Genomic DNA, 19880 nt, shown 5'->3' on the forward strand with positions numbered 1-19880 from the left:
CTACCTCAATAGCTACATGCACTTTCACCATCCCTCAAGACACCTTTTTCAGCTGGACTATCACTAGTACATGGAGGTTGTGCCTTCTCTCCTTAAGCCTAGGACGACCTGCCACAGGACATCACATGAGGTTTTATGTAGTAAACCACCTTTTTAAACTTTCTGGCAGTGATTAGTTGAAATGTCAATCTAATTCGAAAAAAATGTGATTCATTTGAAACCATAGACATTCAGTACTTGGGAAAGGAAAAACACCAGCTCAGATATTGCACACCTGTGCACTCGCATACTCTTTGGCTTTCTCATGCTCTCTCTCACATTTTCAGTTGCACACTCATTCAGGTACTTGACCCTAAACAAACATTCACTCATTTGTTTGGTCAATCAGATACATCCACATACTCTTACTCATGCAGTAACATCTTGTATTCTCTCACCCTAGCACTAGTGTGCTCACTCCCTCACACAATCACTGACACACAAATGCTTGCCCACTGACTGAAGCCAACATTCTCATAGCAGTTTACGTTCTTTATTTTCTTTTTGCCAGATTAGGAAAGTGCCCTTTTAGCATGGACCCCCCTCCACCCTCTTTGCTTGATATTTGATGCTAACTGGACTGAGTGTGTGCTGGGATCCTGCTAACCAGTCCACAGCATCTATTTTCTTTCCCTAAACTGTACCATTACTTCCACAATTGGCACACCCCTGGCACACAACTAAGTCCCCTGTTACAGGTACCAGTGGTACCTAGAGCCCTGCGACTAAGGGCTGCAGCACGTATTGTGCCACTTTAAGGGACCCCTCACCAAACACAAGCACACTGCCATTGCAGATTGTGTGTGTTGGTCGGGAGAAAAAGGTAAAGTAGACATGGCATCCCTCTCAGGGTGCCATGCCCACAAACCACTTCCTGTGGCATAGTTAAGTCACCCCTCTAGCAGGTCTTAAAGCCCTAAGGCAGGGTGCCCTGTACCACCGGAGAGGGCATAGCTGCATGAGTAATATGTCCCTACTGTGTCTAAGTCCATTCTTAGACATTATAAGTGCAGGGTGGCCATACTGAGCACATGGGCTGGGAGTTTGTCATTACATCACACACTGGATTTATTGAAAAATGCAAACGGAGGGCATCGTAGAGATGCCCCATGGATTTCACCCAGTCCTCTAGTATAAGGCTGACCGGTCTGTGCCAACCTGCCACTAACAGACAAGTTTCTGACCCCATGGGGTGAGGGCCTTTGTGCTCTCCGGGGTCAGTGACAAAGGCTGCTTTGGGTGGAGGTACTTGCACCTCCTCCCTGCAGGAACTGTAGCACTTCGTGGTGAGCCTCAAAGGCTCTTGCCTCAGATTACACTGCCCCAGGGCACTTCAGCTAGCAGAGATGCCCCTCCTCCCCCACCCTGACCAAGCCCCACTTTTGGCGGTAGGTCCAGCAGGAAAAGTAGTAAACACCAGGAGGCATGTCCATTCGAACTAGAACCACCCCTAGGGTGCCTAAAGCCGATGGTGAACCCCTCCTAGCAGAATCCTCCATCTTGTTTTGAAGGATGTTAGCCAATAGGGTTGGGAATATGTCCCCCTCCCCAAAGGGAGTGGGCACAAGAAGGGTGTAGTCACCCTCTGGGTCAGTAACCATTGGTTCCTGCCCCCTCTGGCCCCTGTAATGCCCCTAAATCTAGTATTTAGGTGCTCCTCTGAACCTTGCTCTTCAGATTCCTGGCAACCTGACAAGAAGGACTGAGAAGCTGCACCACCAGAAAAGGCTCCAGATGACAACTGACTTGGCCCCTGCCCTACTGGCCTGCCTGCAGCTTCCGGACTCCTGCTACAAGAAGGCAACTCGTCCTGCAGGATCAGCAACCTCTACAAACCCTCAGAGGACTGCCTGCCTACCCAAGGACCAAGATCTCCCTAGGACAGTCTTCTTGTCCACAAAGAAACATCCAAGAAGAACTCCAGAACCGATCCAGATCCGCAAGTCCTGCCCACTCTGCACACGACGCCTAAGGCCCGAGTCCAGGTGGCCCATCGGACCAGAGAGTCCAGAGGCGATTCCGACCTCAAGTCTACCTTGGATTTGAGCCTTCCTGACCACCACGATGACACCTGCAGCCTAAATCCAGAGGACTCCCCTGAACATAACCTGATCCAGTGAAGATTTCCTGATGCCTAAGGATATCCCTGCACCAACAGCCCCCCTTATCTTGGAGATCCCAACCAACAGTCCAGTAACGTCTAATGGGCTCTCTACTTACCTGTCTAGCAGTTGGGTTTCTTCATTGGACTCCCTGGACCACGACTGCTGCATCTTTGTGACCCCTGGGGTTCCCCCATTGAAAAGCATTGGGTGCCCAACGCTGTGTTTGCACCCTGGCCTGTGGCCCCCCTGGTGCTGATCTAAACTTCCCAGGTCTGTACCCTTAAGTCACAGGTAGCTGCTTGCAAGCTGTTTCTTTCTGACTGCCCCTTATCTCCATAGGATTCAGTTAGGCGCGCAACACCAATTTTGACTTCTGTACCCGGCCGGCCCCGGTGGTGCACCCTTGGTGTCTTCCTAAAGTTTGTCCTGTGGACACCTTAACCCCTGAAGACTGGGATTGTAAATTGAGTACTTACGTGCAAACTGTGTTGTTACTTTTCCTCCCCTAGGATTGCATTGCTTTCTATGAGAAATTGCACTGTGTCTGTTTTTTAAATTGAAAAGTATTACTCCCTTGTAAACTGTTTTACTGGTGAATTCTAAACAAAGTGCATTTGATACTTGAAAGTGATACATTCTTGAAACTGTACTTACCTGGAACAAATATCCTTGTGGTTCTAGAAATAAAGTAACAAAATGTATTTTAAATTTATAAAACATTGGCCTGGAGTTAGTCATTGAGTGTGTGCCTCATTACTTGACTGTGTGTGTACAGCAAATGCTTAGCACTACTCTCTGATAAGCCTAAATGCTCGACCACACTACCACAAAAGAGAGCATTAGTATTATGTACTCTAGCCTCTGTAAAGCCTCTGGGGATCCACTGGACTCTGTACACACTGTACCTTACTTTGGTATAGTGTATACCAAGTCAGCTTCCAACAGCCAGGCTTCCATGCCTTTCTATTACATCCCTGTGAGCTTTCTCTTAATGTATATAGACTTCTGCAAATCACTTTTTGTTCAGGAGTATTGCCCTGCAGCGTGTGTTATGAAACACCTTCTTCAAAGTTGTGGTTAAAGTCACCATATAAAACATTCTAAAATCACACATGAATACAAAACATATAATAGTGGGACACTATGGAAATACTCTCCTAGTTAGGCAGATACATGTTGTAAGTAATTTCTCAGCAAAGGTAGTCAGTGGGTGTCACTGTATTGTAGATTTAGCAGACTGTTTAGATGAAAGTTTGAGGGAAGAGTCCTGATTCCTTTGGAGTAACTCAGCTAAAGGAGGCATACAAAATGTGAGCCACTTTCTTCTTTTGCTTCCTTTGTCTCTCTCTGTCTCACTCATGCATTCTCTATTCTCTATTTAGACTTTTAGTCATACATTTCATCTCCCAAATTCTCTCTCCCCATTCTCTTTATTGGACTCTTTCTCTGTACCTCTATCTGTCGCTCGTTGTCTCTCACACACAAACATTTGACCTCTTTAGATCTCTTCACTCTCTTCTTCCTCTTTCCTCACGATTTCCTCTTGCTATCAGGTTTCCTTTCTCCATTTGCTATTGGCAAACAGTATAACCATTTTTTCTTTAAAGTTGTGCATAGCTTGCTGATCCTGCTCTTCAAGACTTACTTTGTGGTTGGTGTACAGAGGACAATTTGTGCTTTGTCCTCATCAGTGTTGTCATATGTTCAAATATTGCATTGGAGAAATGAGTGCCACTGTTGGATCTTATTCCTTCTGGGATTCCCCATCGATTAATCACTTCCCGAACCAGGAATGTGGCTGCTGACTTGGCATCACAGTGAATGCATGGTCCCGTCTTCGACCCATCGGGAGAAGGAGCAGACCACCATGATGATGTCCCTGTAGTTATTGCACCTATTGATCATATGCACAAAGTCCAAATGAAGGGCTTTAATTGACCTTGTGGTCGTGGAATGGTGGAACTTATCACCTTTAAAATGGGATTAGGGGAGTACTGCTGGCAGATTGCACAGCTGTGCAGATACATAGTAATTATTTCATGTAAATTGGGACAAACCAGTCTTGTATTTGTGTTGCCAAATAGTCCCTGGAGGTGTGGGCTGGCAAACGGATCTGATGCATGACGAGTGCAAGCAAATACTGTGGCATTATTGGTTTTCTCGTAGATAGCTGTCTACACACTAGGTCATTCCCTGACTGGATGCACCCACTGTCTTTCCAATAGCTGCTTTTCATGTGAAGAAGCAGCTTCTTGCAGTTTTCTCAGGTGTATCTCGCTGTCTCAATGTAATGTGGTGTGTCCTTGTCTGTTATAGACTTGGATCCGGACTCTGTTGGTGAAGCAGTCTGAGCCACCAGGTTGTGGGTCTAATGGTACCTTTGGGGGTCTGTGGCTTAGCTGCATTCTTAGCTGTCTGATCACTTGTGTGCTCTGCCCACTTCACAATCGCCACTGACTGTGGTAACGCCATTGTCTCTATTAGACCCTCTAAGAGGTTTCCTAAGTCAGATGGTAATCCTGTGATGGACAGAAACCTCTTAGAGGGTCTAATAGGGACACTCCTGCTCCATATCATAATGCTTCAGTTGACATATGCTGAATCTGAGTATATGGTGAGTACTTCTCCTGCTCCTGACTTAAGGGTCACTATTAATGTTATTAGTTCAGCTGTCTGGTAATGTTAATTGTTCTATGACCTGCAATGTATAAGAGGAACTGTGCTGCTGAGCCTGGACTACTGCTGCTTCTTTAAGTCTAATTCCTGTCTGTTGGTCAATTGTGGAGGAACCGTCAACAAAGTAGACAATACTGCCTGGTATAGGGTCCTCTGTGGCTTGACTGCAGTTGTTACTACTATGAGTTGCACAGTCGTCTGTATCCAAAGAATGTCGCAGGATTCACAGTGTGACACTTCACAACCTTCAAATATAGTATTGACAGTATCCTGACACACTGTGAGTAGTCAGAGTGGTCTTGGCTTTCTGAACAATTGCAAATACTGCATGTTCTGCATAGAGCATCAAGGGTGCCCCCATAGCTATGGGGGACCTTTTCTGTACTGCAAAGGCTGCAGTAGCCAGAGCCTGCTCACAAGGGTGGTGTGCTTTCACAACGGAGTCCGGCAGCACACTGAAGCATGTGATTGGTTTCTGCTCTAGCAGATACTTCTGTGTGAGGACAGATGTCATCACCGGACCATTGTAATGACAGAATAAATAGAACTCCTTGGTGTAATTCGGAGCTCCCAAGACCGGAGAATTTGTTATTTCACTTTTCAACTTCTGAAACTTTTCCTTTATTTCTATGTCAATATTATCGTGTCCTCTGTCTTTTGCCTGTTTCATAGCAGCTAACAAGGGGGCTATAAGTGTGCTATAGGCAAATACCCACTGTCTCACATAGTTACAGAGACCCAGAAAAGTCTGCATTCTTTTGACAGTTTCTTGCTCTGTCATTTGCCAGTTGGAGGCTGCCCTTTCAGGTTTTAGACGCCTCCCAGATGCTAACAGTAATTGTTCTAAATGTTGGCTTGTTCCTGGGAGTACTGAATTTTCTCCTTCTGCACCTTGTATTCCCTCTGGGCAAGTGTGGTCAGAAGAGATATAGTGTATTTTCTACTTTGTTGTTCAGTAGGACTACAAACCAATATGTCATTGACATATTACAACAAAGTGCTGTAACTTTGAAAATTTGACAGATCATTCTTTATTGCTCTGTTAAACACACTTAGGGTAAACGAGAGTGCAAGTACTGAGTTCCGCGATATGAGAACTCTGTCAGATAGTACCTGTCTGGATGGAGGGGGATGCTGAAGAAGGTGTTCATAAGATCAGTAACTGAGAAATACCTGGAATCCTGAGAAGTATTCGTCAAGATGATGGAGGGGTCAGGGACAGATGGGAATTCTTGTAATACTATGTTGTTCAAAGCGTGCAGGTCTTGAACCGTGTGCCAAATATTGCCCTAAGCTTCCTTGACCAGGTAGGTTGGGGTGTTGCAAGGAGACGCTCCAGGTTAAATTACTCCCTGTTCTAGCAATGCATATATAGTCGGGACAGTGCCCTCCTGTGCCTCCCTGGGCAGGTGGTATTGCCTCACTCTGGGTAAGAGGGAACCTTCCTTCACTGTAATCCAGAATGGTACAGCAGTGCGGATAAGGTTAACATTGTGAGGACCCTTAGTCCACAAGGTGTGTCAAACGCTGTGCTGACTTCTAACACAATCCTTAGTGGTATGTCTCCCTGAAAAAGTACAACTCTTTTCTTGGGGTCATCATCAAACAGTTTGTCATCCAGTATCTAATTCCAAAACCTCGATCTGTAATAACACCTCAGTATCTGACTGCTCAGAGTCCTGTCCCTGTTGTATAAAAAAAGAATTCTTTAGGAGAGTGAACCTCCTCTCCCAGTAACTCTGGTGTTTCTGCTATGATGGTGTATACCACTGTAGTAAATGCCTCCATATCAGTGTGTCATGCTCTAATTTGGCATCTGCTGGACGAATCTACCATTGGTGCTATTATTCTGGAAGGTGGAATTTCAGGTGTGGAACAGATCAAGGGACTATCATGTTCAAAATGAATAGTCATATTTGATTTGGCCACTAGAACTCTTCATAATAAATTTACTGGGCAGCTGGATAGAATAGTACACAGCCATTAGTGCCACCCCCTTACTTCCATTTCCAATAGTTTGGTGAATGGGACCCTTATAACGTATCCAGAGAATCCCTGTGTGTCCATGGATCTGTTGGAAATGGAAAGGCCTTCCTCTCTAATATATGATTTTGTTGCTCCGGTATCTATGAGGAATGCATACCTCTTGTCATTCATGGCTACCGTCACAGTAGGTTCCTCGTCTGGCCTGTGCATTACTGACAAGACTGGACACACATAAATATTCTGTGGGAATTCTCATTGTATATATTCTCCCACAGGGTTCACCTGGAAAGGATTTCCTCCCCTCATACCTACACCTCCTCTCCATGTCCACTTTGGAGCAGGCTCTCCCGAGAGTGTGCTTGTCACTTTCCTAGGCAGTCACTGCTGCGCTAGGGGCATTGCTGGCAGCTGCACATTTTGTGAGGGTGTCTGAGGCACATATGGTATTTGTGGACTTTGCTGTGGATGTACTGTCATATTTCCTGGTTAACCATAAGTTTTCATTCGTCCATCTTGCTCATCCCATCTCTTCATATTGCAGTCTTTAATCAGATGCCCAAACCTCTGACAATAATATGTCTGATCCTTTCTTGGAGGACCCATCCTACCTCTTCCTACTCCTCCTCGTCCTCCTCAGTTACTTCCCTGTGTCCTTACATCATTCTGCTGTTGCAGGTACTGTCGTAGAGTGGCCTCTTGGACTGTTCTCACAGACATTGCAGTCATTTAAGTGGCAGCTGCCACTACAAGCTCCTTCCATTGCTCCTTCTTCATTCATATCTGTTGCACAAACTTGGCTGCTGCTTTCTCTGCTACTTCCTGCCTGCCTTTTTCTTTCTCTTGCTATTTCTTGCAAAAATGTATTGTGTGCTTGAATTTCGGTCCAGGGCTTGGCCTCCAGTGCTACTATGTTATTTAAGCTGTTCTACACGTCAGCGGGCAACCCTTTCTTGACAACATTATAAAATAGTTCTGCATTACCTCCTGTCACTTCCCAGCCCTGACTTACTTCCTGGGTTCATTTTACTTTCATCTTTTTGATGTATTGCGCAGGATCCTTATTTGGTTTCACTGACTGAGTCATGAGAGATCCGATGTCTGGTCTATTGGGGTACATTTTCCTCAGCTGATCCCACACTACAGATCTGGCCAGATTAAATAGAGACCCATCACACCTGGTATCAGTGAGGGTCATATTTTTAACTCCAACCTTTGGAAATACTGTGCATGTTTCATCTCCTGTGAGGAAACTAAGCAGGCTATTTACATCACCTTCTGCCAGGGTGATATCTGCAGTTTGTTTTTCAAATGCCCTGATCCATTTCCCTCCTCCCTCTGTAAGCAGTGGTTACTGTTTTCTGAGATTTTCCTTGTCTATTTGTGGCCAAAGAACATATTGTGGTGCCCTAGGATTCTTACGTATCAGGGGCATCTGATTCAAAGTGGCAGTGGCACGTTTGGGATGGTGCTGTCTGGCGTACTTCTGCCATATACGGAGACATTTCCTCATGTAAGGGTACTCTTAATCTGGATCATCCTCACCTTACAGAATGCAATCTTCAGTATCCGTCATGTCATGTGGGTCAACGGTGTGCCAGCTATTTTCGCCTTCAATGACCGTGTCACTGGGAGTGAGGTTCGAGCAAATTTGCTTGGGCACTCATCTGCTGTGCTGGTCTGTTGTGGCATGTCACCCGTCTTCTAACCTCGTTGGATCCCATTCTGGGGTCTGGCTGGCCATGGGTGCTTTGGGTTTGTAACTGCTCAAACTCTGTAGCTCAGGTTTTTTTTACTTCTAGGGAGCACATCTTGCTCTCTGTCTCTTGCATCATTTAGTTTAGGCAGTCTCCACGCCCCCCTTGTGTAGTCTAAGTCAATGAGTGGTCTCTCTTCGATATCATAAGTAGGGTGACTAACTTCTTGGGTTTGAAGCAGTTCTCCCATGTTCTCCACACGCTGGTGTACGTATTCTATCCGGTCCATTAATTTCTCAAAACGTCTCTGAGTTTGGCCTGTAAAGTTATCATCATACCCCACGCTCCTTACTTCATTTGTCTCTCTCCTACACTCTTTGTGTGATAGCCAGTCCTGCACACTCTTTGGTGAGACTACAATACCCCCCTTCTTCTGCCAAGGGGGCTGACTACTTCCAATCCTTCTTTGCTCCTGCTCCCTTCCTTGAGGTAATGGCTGTCTTGTAGTTTCTATAGTCCTGTGTACATAGTGCTCCACCCTGCATTCCTTATGTCCCTTTGCTGTGGGGTGGACACCTGTTCTCTAATTAATCTACCTGTAGTATCTCTTTTCTGAAGCAACCTCAACATTGCTGATGAAATATGTGATTGTTCATCACTATTCCCTAAACTCTGTTCTTTTCTCCTATCCTGCTGGGGGAAGGTTGGATCTAGATGCAATATGAAATGTGCCTCTAATTGCGCTGAAAAATGGGGGTCCCCTATCATAGTTTTCTGCCTAGGAATGCTTGCCTTCTTTGACTTCGGTATTTGTTGGGTTACCTTCAGGGGTCACTGTCGGGGAGTGCAAAGGGGTTCCAATTTCAGGGTTCTCAAACTCTACTGTTACTTCTTGCAGCTGCACTAGTCAGTAGATGCTAGGCGTTGTGGCCGCAGTGCTCATAGTCATATGGGGGTGGGGGAACAGATGGGGTATCAAATGTATTTCCTTATGAGGAGTCTTTTGACTTCTCACAAAATATTCTCCATAAGGCTACAGAGACTTCTCTTTTCCTTGGCTCCCGTATTTACTTCGGAGGTGACAATAGGCTCAATTATCCTATTGTTGAACGTTCTATCTTTTGGCCAAGGATACTATGTCTTTGGATGGCTTTAAACCACTCTAGACTATACTTTTGTAATTTCTTCTTGTCACTGGCGAATACCTTCTGCAAATCCTCTAAGGGGATTGCCATAATCAGGCATGTTTAATGCTTATCTTTTATTTGTCCTGCTGCCAGATTAAATAATCTTGCACTAATTTTATAGTTGTGCTGTTTCGTCAGTTTTTCTACTTAGAGTACTAAATTGTAAATTTAACTTATAACTTTGCTTCACCAATTCTACAGGGCACATTACACTGTAAACCTTTCTTTTCATGCAGTGAATATTGAAACCAACAGTTTGCACATTATACAATAATGTACAACATCATACTTGTGGCCACATTCCATTCAAATAAGCACTCGATCACCATCTGTCACACAAAAACTACAACACAAAATTCTATTCTAGGGCATTAATTTAATCTCTAGGAGATTCTTTTCAGAACGTGCATTTTAGAAACCACGCAAAGATTGCCAGACATTAGGTCGAGGATTGGGAATTTGAATGTTCAGATTTTAATGGGAGGTAAAGTTTTCAGCTGTCCCTCAGTGTCAAATCGAACACATATCACCACCTTCTGATTTCAGATTTGCCACGTAGGCCACTTCAAACGCGTTGTTGGGAATCACAGGTTAACTAATTATGTAGGGGTTTTGTTAATTGTGCAACACATGTACACAGTCCTCCATGAACATATAAATTTGTATGCAGTACTCTTCTATCTCTTACTACCTTAAATCTTATATTTACATATGCATTTAACCTTGCCAAGAAGAACACGCTAATTTGTAAACCAGTATCGTGATCATCACATTAAAAAGTGATCCTTCCCATCCCCGTGCACAAGCAGAACTTCAGTTTAAACACGACTTCTGCTTACCTCATCAAAATGTGCGCACTGGTCTCTCTGCAGCGAGGGTAGGTGGTCTTCCGGGCCAGCTGTTATGGGGTGGACAAAATGCTCCCAACTCAAATAACCACGCAGACTCTTCCTGGCAATCCAAAGACAGTATTTACTGTTGCAAAAGGGAGAAAAACACTACAGACTACACCTCAGCCCTGCAGCCATTGTTTAACTAAGCACCTGTATGCTCTGGGCTAGTTTGATTATGAACCTATTATCTAATCAGTCTGCAATCTGTTTGAAGGCTTGAAGTGTGTGCGCCAGGGTCTTGTGGGCTGAAGTCGTAAATGCTTTTGGGTCAGTTAGACATGAGTTGGCCTTTAACTAAAAAACCCTTTCAAGGATGTTTATTTTTTGCAGTCCTCAGATAGAGGAAAACTAGAATCATCCTGCATGTTTCTACTCATTCCGAGCTACCACAGTTTTTTATTTTTTTAACTGACTTGTATTGACCTGTTTCTAATATCTGTTGGCAGCAAATGTCTAACAGCTTTTTGTTGTGTGTAATTTTGCATTAGAGGTTTTATTTTTATTCTTCCTGTTTGCAAGCATGCTTGCTTTTTCATATGAAAGAGGTGCTCACTAAGGTTTAAGTGGTTTGTGGGAAAATGATGGCTTTACCATATATTATTTGGGATTAAGTACCCTCTGACATACATGATAAAGATATTGCAAGTCACCTCGGAGTTTCATAACCTTCTAAAGGAACTTGACCTTCAGCCTCCTTTCTCTATATAGTTATGGAACTCGTTGACTTGCAATATCCTTATTCTGTATGACTGTACAGTACTTTTATTATTGGTTGGATTGATCACGTTTGTGGCTTTATGTTGTGTTTGTGGACTTGTAGCTTGTTATTATGACTGTTGTGTTGAAAAGTAAAGAGAGTCTGGAATTTAGTTCTGCTGTTGGATTAGGAGTACTTTCTTTTACAAAAAGACAGGTACTGGGTTGGATGCTGAGTTACTGTCTGTTGGTTGATTATTGTCAGTTCGGTAGTTCTGAGCTTGTGCCCGCACTCTTCCTCTCTGAGAAACCTTGGACTGCTTGATGGCTACTCTGAGAGTCAAGGGTGGCAAGTATTTACATGGCCAAGTTTACAGAACTATAATAAGACTGGCCCCAGGACACCAATGGGTAATGACCTCAACTACCATGGTTGGGCAACCAGTAGCGACTGTCTACCCTGTGGCCCCTTAAATGCTGTCTAACAGAGAGCCATGTTCCAGTACATCATTGTGTCTCCTATATTACCTGAAACAGTGACCAGCCATTTGAAAACCACCCTTTCTCGTTCTCCAATAGAAAGTCTGAACATTCAGGCCAGGTCCTCTCTACTAGGAACACAAGCAGGCCCTTGCTGGTTCTGCCATTTTTTGGCCCTCGTTGGTGAAGTGCATCTCAAGACCAGAGGCACAGTGAGCATTCAACCCACATCTAGTAATACCTATCAAAGTTAGGGTGTCTCACTGAGCAAAATGTGGCAATTACTCAGGCCCATGTGAGTTAAGAATCTGTGACTGAGCCAGTGTGTCCTCAAGGATGCGAAAAAAAGGGCAAATGGGGCAAATAAAATACATGTAAGTGTTCATGGTATGGGCCCCAGCATTGCATACACCAGGTTGTTCATATGGCCCAGACTGCTATTTGGTGGCTCACCAAGAAAGACCAAATATAAAACAAGACTGAACACAGCTTGGGAGGAAACATTACATCTATATATTACTCCGTGCCGTTATTCAGCATGTAGTGAAGTAGGCTTCACCAATTTTGCTATTTTATGAGACTGTAATGTCAGAAGGAGCAGCCCATTCCAGATAGTTAAAATGAAGAATTCATACATCATTTTGGAATTGTTCCAAAAACAGCCATTGATGGGCACAATGTAATGACCAGGCCTATGTTTCGACCTGGCTGTGCAAGAGATGGTGTTTTAGTCCAAATATATTTAACAAATCCATTTATCTTCTTCAAAATAAATGGTCATGATGATTAGACCAAGTACCATCAGTGCACCTTGCATTGGAGCCTGCCAACTAGAAGAGTGGTTTCAGGAACATGTTGACAAAGATGTAGACTTACTAGGTCCCTATACTATGTACACAATAAAGTGCACATAACAGTGATTTGGCATTGCACACGTTTTTGTCATCATAATTGAAAAACCTTCAGGTGGCTTATTGAACTGACCCATCGGGAGGCAGCAAATGGATTTTCATTGTCTCATATGAATCCAATTCTTGGTTTGGGTCTGTTGTATCCCTAGATAGTCAGAGTTAATGTCCTTGTTCCATTCTTTAACCACATAGTGAGTGCCTACATTTTAAAGTGAGCTTTGGGGTCTTCAAAATGGCTTTGAAATTCTAGATACTATATATTTTTTAATAAACAAATTGTATTTGAATTCTCATAGTTGTGCATACCCCGTAGCCTCTGCCACCGGTCATCCTTCCTCCCCAGTGTTGCAGTAACAGCTGCAGAGTAGTCTGCCCAGGCCCTGTGGATTCAGGTGGCATTTTGCAGTTCATAGTGGTCTCACTATTTCCCCACACCTGGTAATATTTCTGTGAGCAACCCTGTAGGTGGTCCCTTCTATGTTGCAGCACCAGTCCATTCCCTTTTGCCACTCTGAAATTGTAGGTGGAATTTGGAAGCTCCATTTGCACTTAAGAAGGACATCTATCAATGCCTGCTTGCCCCTATTACCTTCCACATCTTCAAGGATTTCCAAAAGTCCCACTCTGGTCACTGTGGTACCCGCGTATGGCACAATGTTAGGGCTCTACCAGACTACGTCCAAGAAGGTTGCTTCAGGGTGGGTGCATCTAAAGCATTGGGGCTAAGGGATTCCTCCAGCCTCCAGAGGTGGCAGGGGTGAGGTATGTCATGTGCAAGTAGTTAATTTGACTATGTCTCAGTCTGGATTATATGGCTATGGGGCCATGCGCATGTCTCTCCAATCTGCATTGTCTAGGTCCCCCAAGCCACAAATCCCATTTTTGGTTCAGAGTTCCAAATGTGTTGGGGCGTTGTTTGAGTGAGCAATATATTTAAGACACTTTGCTGTGGACATTGCTGCCCATTAGCATGCATGCCTCCAGTGGACTGAATATGGGTAAGTCTGAGAGACCTGAGCTGTGGATGGGTGATCTACACGCACTTATGACACTGGGTATGTTCAAGGTGAAAATTTGTCTGTAGTTTGGCAAAGGACTTCATGTAGGCTCCATTCCAAACGACGCCAAGGACTTGATACCGATCTTGTCCCAGCTGTATGTACTGCCCTCCAGCTGGGTAATATGGTGCAGCCAGTGTCTGCGGCATAAGGGGTCTTTTGCATAAATGTATGGTCCCAATTTGTGAACTAGAGCGCCGCCTGCCAGCAAAATAGCACAGCTTTTGTGGGCTCAAGCATGTGAGCAGGAATGGTGCTCCCATGCAGGTTCCCTTAGGATCCTGCCCAGACCTAGTAAGACCAATTCCACACTTTATCCTGGGTCATTCCATCCCACACTCATCCAGTCGTTAACGACTGGGAACTTCAACGCCCACGAATAAAGTTTGACATCAGCCAACCCCATCCTGCCACATCAAAAGTCGCTTGATGGCACTCCCACACCAGAGGAAGGTCTGGTGTAATACATTAAGGAGGTCATTATGACCCCAGCGGTGAGTGTAATTTTGGCGGTAGTACCGCCAACAGGCTGGCGGTACATACCGGAACATTGTGAGAATGGCAGGATAGCTGCAGCCAGAACGCCACTTCTCTACTCGTCCTGCCATGGCAGTATGACCCACCGGGCCGGAGATATCAATCTCTAGTCCGGCGACTGGCACAGTACCGCCGGCGGTATTATGAGCCTGCCTACCACCATGGCGGTAGGCTCTACCCTTGACAGGGAATTCCTTCCATGTCACCAGTAGGTGGCTCCCCCACCCCCCACAACACACACCTGACACTCCCCCACCTCCCTCCAGCCAAAGCCCCACCCCCATACACACACTAACCCCCAACATGCACATACACCCCCCACCCCCATCCAAACACACACACCCACCATCCAAACACACACACCCCACCCCCCAATTGCTCACACTAGCATACACGCATACTTTCAGACATGCTCGCACACATTCTTGCCCACAATCACACTGACATGCAGACACGTACTCTCTTCACCTTTCTTACACGCATTCACTCACACGCACACAACCACGCAAACAACACAACACACAGACTCATTCACACACTCACACATTCATGCACAAACTCAACACCCCCCACCCTAAAACCCCCTCCCCCTCCCTCCCCCCCCAACATTGTCGGAAGCCCAACTTACCTTTGTCGAGGAGGTCTTCCGGCAGGGGACATGATGGGGCACTGCTACCGCCAGCAGCGTCCCGCCAGCAGAACACCGCCAGGCTGTATCACAGGTGATGATATGGCTGGCGGCATTCTACTGGTGTGGCGGTGCTGGTGGTGGCAGCGCCACCCTGCCACCATAGACACTGCCGGATTTCTGCCCTTCTTGTGGTGAAAGTCTGGCAGTGCTTATAATATGGTAGACGGATGGTAGCCGCAGTGGTGGCATTTTGGCGGCCATCACCGCAGTGGTAGGCGGCTTTTACCGCCAAAGTCAAAATGACCACCTAAGTAGTTTGAACGAAGAATGGGGATTGGGAGTTAGAAGTTTTGCAGGGTATAGAGATGTTTGGGAAGCAACATCATCTTAAAGAGGGCCACCCTGCTCAGGGTGTTCAGTGGGAGGGGACCAGGACTGCAGCGCACTCCTTGTTGTCTGCAAGTAGGGGAGTCAAGTTGAGAGTGTGTGTAAGTTCCGGCAGGATCGCTATTTAGACCCCAAAATATTTAAAGTTCAGACTTTGGATTGGGATAGTGTTCAGTCACCTCGCTACTTCAAATCCCCCTTTAGTGGGACCAGGAGAGACGTTTGCCATTTCATACAGAGGCCTGGTACCTCTTTGAAGACCCCAAAATATGAAGGGCCTGACAGCTGCAGATGTGACAGGAAGAGGAGCAAGTCATCAGCATACAGTGCAATCTGGTCATCAGCACTCTCCACCCCCACACCTCGGCGTCACTGCAAGTAATTTGGACCAAAGGTTCTATCGCCAAGGCAAAGAGAAGGGCACAGAGTGGGCATCTCTGCGGTGTGCCTGTGTGTATTGGAAAGGACCTATGCAGAGAGCTTTGTGTAAAGAAGTCAGGCAGGTCTTAGGCTGACCCCTTATAATGCAGAACTTGATCCAAATAGGACCAGTCCTCCATGTCAGATGCTTCTCAAAATCAACGAACAAGAGCGCACAAGGATCACTCTACTTGTGGTGGCAAGTGAGCACCCCATTGACAAGTCGGAGCCCCGATTGGGTGTACAGCCACATTGATCAACATGAGTGAGGTGGGACAGTACGTGCTGCAGCCTATTGGCCATGATTTTGGCAAAAACCTTAAGTTCTGCATTTATCAGCAAGATGGGATGATAAGAGGTACAGGTGCCGGTGGGCTGCCCTTGCTTGGGAGGACCACTGTACTGGCTACATCTAGCTCTGAATGAAAGAAACCCCACTGTTTTTCTTCAGCGTAAAGTTTCACCAAATGGAGTGTGAGCTTGAATCGAAAACACTTGTAGTATTTAGTAGGGAAGCCATCAAATCCCAGGGTCCTACAGGTGTATGGCCCCCTCATCCCGTTTGCCCTGATAGGGGTAATCAAGTCAGCTCTCAGAAGCACCGTGAGTCTAGACAGGGGTGTGTCCTTAAGAAGCGGGTTGTGCTCTCCGACTTGGGTTAAGGGTGGTAAGCAATACAGTGCCTGATTATAGACAGTGACTACCTCTGCTGTATACTCCTTGCTGGTGGCATAATGTCCTGTTGCATTCCTGATGCCGGGAATTATCCTTAACTGCATGCACCCGTAGCTAACCAGTAAAGGAGTTTTTCATTTTTATTGCTGTATTCATCCACCTTCTGGATTAGCGCTTCCCAACACTGGCGGGCCTCATCCTATGCCAGCTGGTGCAGAGAGACTTTGTCGATTTTGAGTTGCATTTGAACCCCCTTCGGGGCTTCCTCAGAACAGTTTTTTTTCTGGCTTCAGTACTCCGGTTTCCATATGGACCAGCTCCTCTCTCTTGAGGCTATCCACGCTGCGGAGATAGGAATTGGCGAACCCCCTAATCATAGCTTTAACAGCTACTCAAAGCGTCCCAGGAGAGGCTACCGACCTCAAATTGATCTTGAAGTACATTTCGACTTCGGTTTGGATATGCTCCTGACACTGCTCATCCATGAGACACAAGGCTTTAAGCTGCCACATAGGTCTTCTAGACGGAACCGGCACCCCAATACTAATGGTCACTGGGGAATGATCGAAAATGCCTCTAGGAAGTATGTGTGCTGCCATTGTGTGCAGCATGTAGGTAGCTGGAAGAAGGAGATGAATCTGTGAGAGGGTTTTGATTAAGGCTGATGTGTGTGTGTGTGTGTGTGTGTGTGTGTGTGTTTGTTTTGTCATTGGCATGCCATATTCTCCACGCATCACACAACCCCAGGGAATCTATCCAGGACTCTGGTGGTCTGTCGGGGGGGACCAGAGCAGTCTGTTCGGGCTGAGGTGGTGCATTGAAGTCCTTCATTAGTCCCCCCCCTCCAAGGGTGGTGGTCCCTTTGGGTAACTTTAGCAACACAAAAGGATGATGGGCTGAACGCCATATGCAAATCAGTCTTCACCCTGTTCCTGAACTGCCAGGCCAGGTCCTCCCTGGACCAGAAACAAGCATCCTAGAACTGGTTTCAGGGCATCACCCTTCTTCAGCCAGGCTAACTTGAATCCATTGGCACAGTGAGCAATGGACCCATGTCTGGGCATACCCTTCCCACTTAGGGCAACTCTAGCAACACAAAAGGATGATGAACGGAATGCTGAACAATCCAAACAGTCACCCCCCCCCCCCGACCCCCCACGTCACAGATCAGGGTTTAATCCATTGTTCTTTTGCTCACAATGCCACCCTAGTTTGAACCTACCCATATGCAAATCGGTCTTGACCCTGTTCCCCATGGGAACAGTCCTGCCCGAACTGCCAGGCCACATCCTTCCTGGACCAGACACAAGCATCCTAGAACCGGTTTCAGGATATCAACCTTCATCAGCCAGGCTAACTGCCCCAGTGTGTTTGTTGGCACCTGGGCGTAGTAGCATGCTGTATGATGAAGCATGCCACTACTTAGTAGGTAGTAGGTGAGGGCAACTTTTCAAACCTAGGTGGACTTCCAGATTTTTTTAAATAGGATCGAAAACTTAGGTAGATTTAACCCAGGTGGGTCCTCCATTTAGTGTGTGAGTTGTCTATGGTGAGGGAGGATGAGGACAGGGTAGAAAAACTCCCGTCCCCTAGTTCTTTGGTTGATTAGCTGTTAAACTTTCACAGCAAGAGCTGTGAAAAAGAGTTGAAGTCAGAACCTGGTTCTCACCAGCTTGGCTAATCTGCTTTTTTTTCGTTCAGCTAGGCCAAGGAGACCCAGAAGGCCAGCAGCAGTATCCCTCCCTCTGAGGCTCCTGTGACTTGGAGCTAGGGAGAAGATAGGGTGAAGGCTCTGGCATTCTCTGCAGCACAATCTCTGCCTTTCGATTTTCTTTGCCCACTCCATTTATTTTGGAAAAGCAGAAGAGAGAAATGCAGTGGCTGTTTATTAGTACACTGAAATGTTGAGAACAGTGAGCCTATACCAGTTCACATAGGCAGCTTGTTGCTCTATTATCTTCAATAGAGCTCTCACATTTCAATGTTCTAATAAGGCATCTATACTTTTAACTTCATATTTAATGCAAAGAATGGTTAGTAAACCTACTTTTTGATGGGTATACTTTGATTGTGTTGATGGACTTCGTTTAATTCACAATGCATCCTTGTGTTAATAGCCTTTTTCTTTGTTAAATAATTCCCTATTTTGATAACCTTTCCTTGCGTTTTACAATTTGAATACTACTGGATATTGTTCTCTCATTTTCTCTAATAATTAATTTTGCTTTTTTTGGTCAACAGTGGCAGCATGGAGCCAGCATTTCACAGGGGAGACCTGTTGTTCTTAACAAATTTCCAGGATGATGCTATCCGAGCCGGTGAAATCGTGGTATTCAAAGTGGAAGGCAGAGATATTCCAATAGTTCACAGAGTCATCAAAGTTCATGAAAAGTAATTTGTTCTTTGTTTGAAATTTTACATTGTGATCGGATATTGATTCAAAAAATATTCAGCACAAACAATGTCTGTTATTGAGGAGCATAACGCAGAAATCTCACTTCAAGTTGGGTGGAAGTCACAGGGGCTTAATCAGTCGCAAAATGAGAGATGTAGTATCTTGGAATTCAATAGGAGATTTGATTTTAATGGCTGGTAGTTAGTCTTAACACCCTACCATTTTATTTTCTGTAGGATTTCAGTTTTAGGATTAAGAAGTACAGTTTCCTTGGCTATATAGACATTCTTGTACACTGTCTTTTTCAGCCACAACATGCCCATCTTGTAATTGTGGTTCTTTCTAGATAAACGTTATGAACTGTCTGTGGTTTAATTGAAGTCAAAGTATTGTTCTGTTCTTTCACAGTTTCAGATTTTCGTTACATTTTCCAATATTTAAAAACTTAGAGATATGTAGTAATTCACCCAGAGCACTGTTTCTGTCATTGTACACTGCTACAAATTATATATTTTTTTACAATGTTTTTATTTGCATTTTCCTAAAAGTACAACATACAGAGCCGCAATCTGTAATATTTAACTCGGTGCAACCTGAAGGAGAGAGACTGCATCCAAGCTACATGCACAATTCAGTAATGGAGTGCAAAGCATGGGTTATGTAATTGGTAAAAAGATCATGGGTCGGGCATATTGACAGCGGAGTCAAGCGGTTAATGATTCAGTAAATATGAGCAAAGAGGAGTCCAAATGTCATTGGGTCTGGATGTAGGAGGGAGAAAAGAGGCGTAGAGTTCACTTGTTGTGTCACAAGTAATGAGATCACGTAATCAGTCAGCTGTGGTGGGTCTCCTAATGCTATCCCACAACATAGAAATGCACCGTTTAGCCAGTAGAAGTGCCACTACAAATTAAGTTGATGATGTGTGATGGTGTGCTAATAAATTTGAATTTTTGTCCCTTCTAGAGAGAATGGTGACATTAAGTTTCTTACAAAAGGTGATAACAATGATGTTGATGACCGTGGCTTGTACATGGATGGTCAAAACTGGCTTGAAAAAAAGGATGTTGTTGGAAGAGCCAGAGGGTAAGATATGTATTTTAAATATAT

General features: G+C 45.1%; 1 protein-coding gene across 4 annotated transcripts in view; it reads left to right on the forward strand.

Annotated features, from left to right (window-relative positions):
* SEC11C (SEC11 homolog C, signal peptidase complex subunit) overlaps positions 1-19880 on the forward strand; it is a 103865-nt gene that overhangs the window by 37936 nt on the left and 46049 nt on the right. For all 4 annotated transcript variants that reach the window (XM_069220314.1, XM_069220305.1, XM_069220334.1 and 1 more), the window contains 2 exons: positions 18617-18766; positions 19737-19856. In XM_069220314.1, coding sequence (XP_069076415.1) covers positions 18617-18766; positions 19737-19856 — 270 coding nt within the window. The remainder of the gene's footprint in view (positions 1-18616; positions 18767-19736; positions 19857-19880) is intronic.

The sequence above is a fragment of the Pleurodeles waltl genome, chromosome 1_1 (genome assembly GCF_031143425.1).
Source record: "Pleurodeles waltl isolate 20211129_DDA chromosome 1_1, aPleWal1.hap1.20221129, whole genome shotgun sequence".
NCBI classification, from domain to species: domain Eukaryota; kingdom Metazoa; phylum Chordata; class Amphibia; order Caudata; family Salamandridae; genus Pleurodeles; species Pleurodeles waltl.